Below are 10847 nucleotides of genomic sequence, written 5' to 3'. Positions count from 1 at the left end.
ATGTCTATTTTTTTTTTAAATTGACATTTATGTAATTCACCGAATTCATAGAAGAAGTTAAAAAAAGAAACTGCTCATATCAATGAAACATAGACGGGAACGAAAACACAATTTTATAGAGATAGAAAATGAAATCACTTATAGAGAGTCAATAGTAAACAAATCTAGAGGAGAAAACATAATCTCATTTCGTCATTATACAATCGATGTTGCTTATTTGAATTTAATGATTTGTGTCAGCCGCAAAAATTAATTTCCTTTTGTGCATATGAAGTCTTAAAAATAATTAAAATGAGATGTAATACGTCAACTATTCAACAAGGATGATATATTTAAGAGACCAACATTTATATTCGTTATTTTATAATCGATAAAAATTGTAGGGTTGCAAGATGTTAAAACTATTTAATAAATAAACACTATTATAAAAACTTATCCGCGCTTGCGCACGGGTTATTATCTAATAGTACAATATAAGAAGCTCATATATTTGCATAATTATACATGAAAATAGAAAGTCACATATTCCCCATAGCTGTATCCTTAATACATACAGACTGCTATTACATACATATGCATACTTTTTCTTTTAGATTCCACAGATTGATTACATAATTATCTTCAGCCTTGAAAGCAAAGTTACAAGTCGAAGCTGTGGCTGTTGAAGTGGAAAAGTGGATGATTCGTGGATCGCCAGATGCTATGTGAACGTATCTCTTTGGCAACGGTAGACTGAAGACTGGCCGGTCCGCATACAATAACTCCAACATCAACACTTCCCCATTTCTCATTCAATGACTCAAATATCTCTGCAAATTAAAATGTGTTTTCAAAGACAAAACAACAGAAAACCATTTATAATTTTGTTTTGCACTAGAACAGGCCGGTATAGCTGAATCGAATTGAATCCATCCGGAGAGTACTGGGTAATGAAAACGGATCGGTCAACTCTAGTTATAATCGTACCTTTAAAATCAGGTCTCGTGCCATAACGAGTAGTGATGAAACTCTGAATATCGTCTTCTGTGTTAAGGCCTTTAAGTTCCGCAGATGGGTTATGTAGTTCTTCTCCATTCGTAGTCACCTTGTCGTGGCCATTTGGTTCTACATCACCGGCTTTTTCACCCCAAAGATTCCAGAAAACAACAACAAGACCTCCAAAAATCAACACACTTGCAACCATACAAACCACGAAAAGAAGTCCCTTGTACCACCACGCCGTTATGTTGAATTTGTTTATGTAAAAGATGTCCAACAATGTGATCATTAAAACAAACCCGATGGTGGATGATACCAGATAGAGTCCAGACCATATATTATCCCCTGTACCAACTAATACCGACATGGGACACCCGTTGCTCCTTGGCTTCACAGAAGGATTCACCATCTTGTGAACCATTCCATCTTCCTGTATGACAGTGAAACAAAACAATATTCAACAAACTAAGGCTTTAAGCGCAAAATGTTTTATGTAAAACTTACCAAGAGAGGCTCGGATTGTCTTGTGACATAGATGTTAATCTCAAGGTTCATTTTCTGAGAGAAAGAAGGGCAAAGGGAAGGAATGTCGATCGATGAGAGGAGAGAGAGCTCGTCTGAGTTTTTGATTGCCCAGATAACTAAAACCTTCTTTGGTAGACAAGCTTTCCCATCTCTTTTTCTTTGTAGGATATCACTTAAGATGGCGAAAAATGGCGAAATCCCGATTCCTCCTGCTACTAAGACCAGATTCTCGTACCTGCAATCAAAAATACGAGCTTTATTTGTATTGAAACAAATTTCAAATATACAAAGCAAATTTATAACTCATTACGCCAGGTGGTATGGAGATTCATGGCCATAAGGGCCCTCCACGCAAGTTGTGATTTTGGGATATGACAGAGGAGAAAGGAGCTGATCTGGGTTCTCTGCCTCGTATAGCTTTGACAACTTGTCCCTAAGCTTTGCAGTCCATCCACCAAGAACCTTTATGAGAACGGCAACATGATGCTTCCCATCTAGAGGGCTTGATGAAACACTGAAGGGATGCCATTGTAGCCATGATAGCTCCCTTACTTGGAGGAAGACAAAACTCAGTGCATTGTATCGCATATCTAGAGTTGGACATTTAAAAAAAAAAGTCAGTAAATGCTTTAGATTAGAGGTAGGGGAAACAGAATTGTTACTCGGTGGTTTCGAAAGGACGAGCTCTAAAGTCCCGCAGGGAAAACTCTTTGCAGAGATTACATCTACAGTCCTTCTGGATTGGCAGAACCTCAAGAAACGGTCGAGAATGAAAAGGAATATTCCTCCAGCAACTATGCTGAATAAGTAGTCACCCACGTGAAGTGCCAAGAAGACGACGAAGACAATATAGAGTTGATGGGTGTAGAAGAAAAGCTCAAAGTAATGCTTCCTCACGTACTGTAACGATGTAACCCACATAAGTAAACCCGCTACAAGACTGATAACTCCAGGTAACACTGCGATTCCAATAGCTTTCCACTCGAATAACTGAGAGACAGGGATAGAGTAAGTACTAACGAAGCTTCATAATAGGATTATATGTGAGATTCACAACAGAAATAAGTTAAAAACAAAAAAAACTAAATAAGGAAGAGACTTACAAGCTCTAAAAGTCGACCTTGAACGGTCCACGCAACAACATAACAGAGGCCATGAAAGGAGAAGAAAGCCATGGTGATATGACCAAGCCAAACGTGATACTTTGTAGCATGCTCGAAAGGGATATCGACAAGACGGAGGAGAATGGAGCCTCTCGAGATTGGAAGAAACAAAAACACCATACACAACAGTCCAATCATCCCGAAACGCAGACCCGTTATCTCCAACAGAAGCATACTGAGGACACACCGTAATTGGAATGAGAAGCAAAAATATATATATATATATAAAGAAGGGAAGAAACAAAGAAAATTAGCTTTAAGAACCTTCTATCCTCGGGAAGCACATGGAAGAGATCAAGAAGGTCAAGATCCCTCATGGTATATGCATAGATAGCCCAGAGGAAGAAGACAGAGAAGATCATAATTCCAAGAAACTCAGCTGCAGAAACAACTCCAAATGGCCCATCCACAAGAACAGGAAATGTCCACAGCCTGAACCTTGGGAATTTCGATATCTTCTTCCTTCAATAAACACCGAAATAAATATGGAATTAATAAAATTGACAGTATCCAAAATGACTTACTGTATATTTATTTATAAGTTTTAACTTCACTTTCTAACTCTTTCTTACATTGTTATTGTTATATATGAATAAACTCTTTCTTACATTGTTCCAAAGCAATTTAAGCTCTTATGCAAATATGCAATATCAATTTCAAATTATATATATATATTTGTGTATACTAAAATTAGTTAAAAAAAAAAAGTTTGTGTATACTGAAATCTTTAAATTTCTTCGGAATTTATAGCAATCATATATGATGGACGTTGTCTTAAAATCAACTAGTTATCACACTAAAGTAATGAACGTGGACCACACGTACTTAGTGAACACATTCTCTTCTCCGGAGATGATCAGATAGAGAGAAGCTAAGACGGAGATAACAAGAATCGGACCACTGAAAATCAAGAACATGCTTCCTGCAAATATTTTTTGCAAATTCGGAGGATGAAAATGAATATTAGTTACAATTTTAAAACTTTTTTGTCGGAAAATTAGAAGAAATGTAAAACCTGTGGTGCCGAAGAGAGTGTGGGAAGAAACAGCTCTCCAATTTGTAAGAATTCCATCGCCGAGTTTCCCAGGGTACACAAAAAGGAAAACAACCCATGCAACGAAAATCACGGACATTAAAACTTTCAGAATCCATTTAAACGAGGAAGCCACCACGGATGATGATGATGACGACGATGATGACTCCTTGGACAAAAGAGGGCTTTCATGATCATCCATCGTTACTCTCTCTGTGTAGCTCACTCTTGTGAATCTTTTACTTTGGTTTCTCAGTGTAGTGATGAGAGGTTGCTCAAACGCATCATCAGATTTAAAGGAGAGGTTATGAGAAGAAATTCAGGAGATAATTAGATGACAGAAAGGAAGAAATTTTGTGAACCATTCAAGGTTACATCACTCGCATTAATGAAAGATTCCCTCCCAACATCAATCCTAGTACACAATTAACAAAAAAAAAACAAAAGAGTAAAGGGGAAGAAGGCAATTTCCATGTGAGAGTAACTGTACTTGGGAAAGACTAGCACGTCTCATTTCAACCACAAGTAAGGGACGGTGAGTAGTCACTACAGAGTATATAGATAAGATGGTTATTATGACGAGTGCGATGTTTGGATAATTTTGGGTGTTGCGCTAGCTCATTTTCATATACGGTTACAGTTAGTGCTAGAAAACACAATATATCGTATTGTGTGTATTATACTGTTTTTTTCATAGTAGTTGTACAACGTCAACCATTTGTCATTGATTAAACCACAATGTAGGAGCCGGGTTTCACCTTAAGTCCAAACCGTAAGTCCGACTCGGTTATTCGAGAACTAATGCCTCCCACTACAGATCGAAAGCCCATATTACATGAAACCCACGAAGACTAAGTCAATAATTTTTGGTCAAGGGTCTTGGTCAATGGCCTTTGTCAATAATATAGTCATTTATTCCAATTAATGACCATAGATGACATTCTCTCCACCTAGAAATTAGATATAAAATGAAAAGAATTGCCTAGTAAAAAGAAGAGTTCTCCATGATAGGAAAAGAGAAGAAAAGGAGAAGAAGATTGCACAAATTCATCATTTCTTCCTGACATAAGATCCACATACTCATCGTAAAAGAGAAGTCATTTATTCATTCTTACCATCTTTCTATGCTCTAGACATTATTTACGAAATAATTTTAACACATATATTCTGCAATCATTTTCACTAGATAAATATGACATGACATACGAGAATTGATGACATAGTTTATGACTTAATATGACATGGATAATTACATTTAACACTTATTTATATGTTTGGTAAACTTTTTATAATAGTGTAGTAAATTATACATCATCATTAAAGTAAATCTATTCAAATATGCAATTAAATAACATAATAATAAAAATATAATAATATTTTACAAATTTTGAAATATTATTTATTTCTATTTTTTATAATTATACAACTTTATTACTAAACCAGATTTTCATTTTCTTAAAAGAAATTTTTTAATAGTAATATTATTAGTTTCTTTTATATATCTACCAATTTTTGAAATATTGTTTAGTTACTATTTGATAATTATACAACCTTTATATAATTTTTTATTAATTTTATCCAACTTGATTTAATATATTTTATCCAAAAGAAATAGAAAAAACCTGTCTAAGATTATAATTTTAAATTTATATACATATCTATTTTTAAATATATTTTAAAATAAACAAAATTATTTATTTTATCTGAATTTTATGTTCAATTCAATCGAACTTTATATTAAAATATTGAAAAGAAAATGACAAAATAGAAAAAATAATAAAAAAAAATTTCTAAATATAATTTAAATTTAAAAGTAAATATGACATGCATACTAGAATATATGACATGGTTTATGACTTAATGTCACATGGACAATTACATTTAATATTTTTTTATATGTTTGGTAAACTTTTTGTAATATGATAGTAAATTGTATATCATCATTAAAGTAAATCTATTCAAATATTACATTAAATAATATACGAATAAAAATATAAAAATATTTTATAAATTGCTAAATATTATAAATTTCTATTTTTTTTATAATTATACAATTTTATTACCAAACAGGGTTTTCAATTTTTTTACAATTTTTTTTTAAATAGTAATATTATTAGCTTCTTTTATATATATACAAATTTTAGAAATATTGTTTAGTTATACTCTTTGATAATTATACAACCTTTATATCAATTTTTATTAATTTTATCCAACTGTATTTAATATATTTTATCCAAAATAAATAGATAAAAAACCTGCCTTTGATTATAATTTTAACTATATATACATATTTATTTTTAATATAATTTAAAATAAACAAAATTAATTATTTCATCTTAATTTTATGTTCAATTAAATCAAATTTTTATTAAAATATTGAAAAGAAAATATTAAAATAGAAAAGAACAATAAAAATTTCTTTTTAAATATAATTTTAATTTAACAATTTTATGACTGCACATGGAGTAGGAAAACACCTAGTATCTTTTATTTTCACTTGTTATCATTTAACTCTTTGACGCCTAACTCTTTGCTACCAAACTTCTTGCTGCCTATCTCTCAGCAATCTAGCTACACAGCTGCATATGCCTTGCTGCCTTGCTGCCTAGCTGTCTAGCTGCCATATTTCTTAGCTGCATAGTTGTCAAGTTGCCTAGCAGCCAGATCACCTAGATGCCAAGCTGTCAAGCCGCCTAGCGGCCAGATCGCCTAGCTTACAACCAGATCAAGCTGTCAAAACTGCATAGCTTCCTAGCTCTCGGCAATCTAACAATCCAGCTATCTAGTTATCGCACTGCCTAGCTGCCAAATCGCTTAGCAGCCAAGCTGCATATTTGTCACACCGTCTACCTGCTTTGCCGACCTGGAGACCTGACGACCTGGAGACCTGACGACCTGGAGACCTAGAGGTCTGACGATCTGAGGATACTTAATCATTATCTCAAAAATAGTATTCTTTCCTAGCTGCCTAGCTATAGGAGAGACTTAATTGCCTATCTCAAGAAGAGACCTCTCTCTCTTAGCTGCCAAGCTATAGTAGAGACGTAATCGCCTATTTGAACAAAACAGCTCTCTCCTAGCTTCCCAGCTAGAAGAGAAGCCAAGATGACAAGCTAAACAAGGAGTCCTCTCAGACAATCCCATCTTATACCACATACACAAGATATTACCTAAGAACTACGTTTGGTTTGATCCCGATAAGGGTACGAAGGCAGCCTTTTTAAAGGCACAACTTGTTGGGTTCAAAATCGGTCACAACGGAATCAATGTCAGAAAACTTCCCGGAAAATGTCCTCTTTGAAAACTTTGAAAAAGAGAGAAAAATTCAAAAGAAAAGAGAAGTGGAAAAACTAAATCGAGTTTTGTAACAACTCCGAAAAGGATTCACACGATAAGTCTTCGAGGAAGGTTACTCCAGGCCTCAGACAAACAGATCCCGAACAGCGAAACAACCATCGTCCAACTCGCCGAAGCGGCGAGTTGGACCGAACACACCGTCCAACTTGCCGAACGGGCAAGTTGAATCGAGCAAGCCGTCCAACTCGCCGAACGGGCGAGTCGGATCAACTAGCCTGGCTTCGTCCCATCCTCGTAGCTCCCTTCTTCGGGATTGGATTGAACCTGCTCTTGTTTCGTCTCGATCGGAATCACCGTTGCAACTTTACGATTTATAATCGTAAGAACTCATTTTCTCTTGAGAAGTTCGAATTGATCGTATAAAACGGCAACGGTTAACTAAACACCTCGAACTGCCTCCACTATACGAGAAAATTCAAACTTACTGCGGAATCGGCATCGTTTCGGAAGCGCTCTTTCGATTAATCGTAAAAACACTTAAGTCGAGCAACGGTCCGAAAGGGTACAAAACGCGGCTAGAAGCCCACTTACGATTTTATACGAAATCGAGCCAATCGTTATGACGGTCTAGCTTCTATTCCGCAGGAGAGGATAAATGTCAAGATCGGAAGATAAATGTGAAGTTTCCAAAGATAAATATGAAGATCGAAGAAAAATGGAATATTTCCGCGATGTGATAAACTCGACCGAGGGCAGAAAGGGAAATAGCAAACCGCCTCTACAAGGAGTATATAAGGATGTCGAGGCTGAAGATGCAGAGGGACGCAATTTTTCTACTCAGAGCAAAACTTAGCAATTAAGAGCATTTAAGGCAACTTTCCATTTTTGTTATCGAGCTGCGACTCAACTAGGTTTTCCGCAGTCTTAGGTTGCTAGAACTAAGGATCTCGCCGACTGCTCTTGTAGCCAAGGCTCTTACCTTGTTGTAACACTCATACGCGGATTCGGAATAAAACACTTTTTCTCTCTTTTCTATTCTCATATTTACTTTTCGTCTATATTTTCGTGTTCTGATTGCTTGGCGTGTGGTTTAGCAGATATCCGGGACCTCTGGGAAATTTAGGGTTTCCTATCTTTCCTAAATCAACGGAAATCGACAAGGCGGATTTCGGTTTCCATAGTTTGGCGCTACAAGGAGGGAGGGGAGGTACGGATCAATCTAACTCTCAGCAACCAACGCTCGATCAAACATGTCAACTGATGATCTCAACAACCAACAAACCAGTGGCGGCACCGCTGCCGACAACGACGTTGAAAATACTCCAGCAGCGAACGTTACCCCGGTTAACGCTAACACCACAGTGTTCGAGGAGGTCGATAAGATGTTCTCAACTTTCGAAAAGAAGTCAACAGAACAGAAGAATGTCATGAGTTCTCTCGCTAAACAGGTTGAAAACATAACAACCAGAACCATGGTAGTTTTTCTGCGCAGAACAACCCAAATCCGCGGAAGAAGACTTGATTTCACGACTCCTTCTGACCGGTCAGGCAGCGTGCTGGGAAAACCGTCTGGGAAAAATCCCGACGAAGTCAATCCCGCGCCAACACGGAAAAACCCGGAAGATCTTCCTCCTGTCGTGGAAGATAAAGAAGAAGGAGAAATCTGACATGTCGACGTGGATTCTAGCAGTCAGTCCGAGCCTACATACGAAGACGCAGACGTGCATCCGCGTCGAACTAGGAGCCGCGCGGCTCAAGACAACTCCCAGTTTGACAACCCTATGATCAAAGAAGAAGAAGAAGCCATCTTCTGGGACAAACAGGAAGAACTGGCCGATGAGCAAACTCGGAACACTCGCGGCAAATGCCGACAAGGTCGCAAATCTGCTAGCAAAAAATCTGAGATTCGAGATCTTCGCGATCATCTCATTAAAACGGTAGTAGAGGTTAGAACGGTGCAATCTCAGATCCAACACGCTACCAGCACCGCACCCGAGATTGATCTACTACTCGAGGAGTCTTGAAAAACGCCCTTCACTACTTGCATCACCGGACCTAGGGTTTCGGATCCTGGAAAGGTCAAGGTAACACCTTACGACGGTACAAGCGATCCAAAGTCACACCTACAGACTCTCCAGATCGCGATGGGGAGAGCCAAGTTAGAGAAAACGAAAGAGATGCCAGCGAATGCCGCCTCTTCTTCGAAACCTCGGAGGAGTAGCACTTGAGTGGTTCTCTCGCCTGAGGCAAAATTCCATCGAAAGTTTCCGCCAACTCGCCTCGGAATTTCTCAAGCAGTACTCTATGTTCAAAGATCGAGAAACCTCCGATGTAGATCTCTGGAGCATTTCCCAAGGTGAGGATGAATCTCTCCGCCACTTCATAAAACGGTTCAAGACCGTTATGGATAGAGTCAGTGGAATAAGCGACAAAGTAGCCGTAGACGCGCTCCGAAAGAGGCTCTGGTACAAGTCGAAGTTCAAGAAGTGGATAACTTTGGATAAGCTGCGTACGATCCAAGATGCGCTCCACAAAGCCATAGACTACATGATCATCGAGGAGGAGACGAAATTCTTGTCACAAAAGCAAAGGCTGACAAAGACATCGTCAAAAGATCATGGGTCGGACTAGAAGTCGAAAAAGAGAAACCCCTGAAACGATAAAAATGTCCATCACGGGGAAGAAGAGACCCATGGAGCGCATAACTACGCCATCAACTTCGGACCGGAGCAAGGCCAGACGACGGGTAACACATGGACCCGAAATCTAAATTACGACGAGAATGTCTTCTCCGACTTTCACCAGGCCTGCGGCCACTCATCCGTTAAATGCAAAGTTCTCGGCGCAAGGTTAGCCGCAAAGCTACATGCGGGAGAACTCGCCAAAGTGTTTAGGATAAAAGATCTCGTCCGTGATTCAGACCGCCCTTAGAGGAACGATAAGGCTCTCCGACAGAGAACTCTTTCCAAGGGAACCAATTGGGAGAAAAGCGCGGCAGAAGACAGGACGAAAAGGGCAACGACAATAGTCACCGCAGAGTGAACATGATCATCGGAGGGTCGTAATTTTGCGGCGATACCGTCTCTGCCACCAAAGCTTATCAGTGCAAGGCCGAGACGAGCACAAATTCGCTGACCTGGTCCGTGCCCAGTGACTTCCCGAAAGGAGCAATCACTTTCGATGAAGAAGAGGCTGGCGGGATCGACCATCCCCACTGCGATCCACTCGTGATCGATCTCGTGATAAGAGATCTCGAGGTCGCCATGGTTCTCATCGATACGGCCAGCACGGTCAACGTCATCTTCCGTGACACTCTCAAGAGGATGAACAGATATATAGTGTTTTTGGCACATTATATGTATGTCTTACTAATAGTTTTCAAGGTTTTATCGAGTCTTTTTAGTCCCTTTTCGAGTCATAAAAGGTCTAGAGTTGCATTGGATGGGAAATGGACCAGCTAGAGGAAAAGAAGAGAGAAAAGTATGATTTGGAGTTTTTCGCGCAGAACAGTCAACCGGAGCAACCTGAGTGCCTGCTCCAGCGACAGAGATAAAAAAAGAAATTTTCCAAATATTTCGGGATTTACCCTAGATTTCCTATTTCTTTCCTATATCCGCCTGTGGTTCCCATATATATAGTCTCCTATTTATTATTTTAGATCTACCTTAGTTTTTACGCAAGAAAAGACCTGAGAGAGCTTTGATTTAGCGATTACTACTTGTAAGGGAGAAGGCCTCATCTATCTCATAGAGAAGATTATCCTGAACCCTCTGATTTCTTTGATCTATTATACACAGTATTATTCAGAAATCACGCTTCTCTGTTCTTGTGTTATGTCTGAGTAGTCACCG

The 10847-nt window shown here is 38.3% G+C and overlaps 1 protein-coding gene across 1 annotated transcript; it reads right to left on the bottom strand.

The window, feature by feature from the left end:
- Positions 1-402: 402 nt before the first annotated feature.
- Positions 403-4291, bottom strand: LOC106452002 (ferric reduction oxidase 7, chloroplastic). The gene is made up of 9 exons (XM_013894008.2): positions 3682-4291; positions 3492-3588; positions 2931-3128; positions 2607-2841; positions 2166-2493; positions 1814-2093; positions 1483-1738; positions 967-1408; positions 403-809 (listed from the first exon to the last, which is right to left on the bottom strand). Exons 1-9 carry the CDS (start codon positions 3899-3901, stop codon positions 640-642), a joined length of 2226 nt encoding a protein of 741 aa, XP_013749462.2. The 5' UTR covers positions 3902-4291; the 3' UTR covers positions 403-639.
- Positions 4292-10847: the final 6556 nt, after the last annotated feature.

The sequence above is a fragment of the Brassica napus genome, chromosome C9 (genome assembly GCF_020379485.1).
Source record: "Brassica napus cultivar Da-Ae chromosome C9, Da-Ae, whole genome shotgun sequence".
NCBI lineage: Eukaryota > Viridiplantae > Streptophyta > Magnoliopsida > Brassicales > Brassicaceae > Brassica > Brassica napus.
Note: the sequence above shows the minus strand (reverse complement) of the source record. Positions and strands in the feature narration are given on the sequence as shown.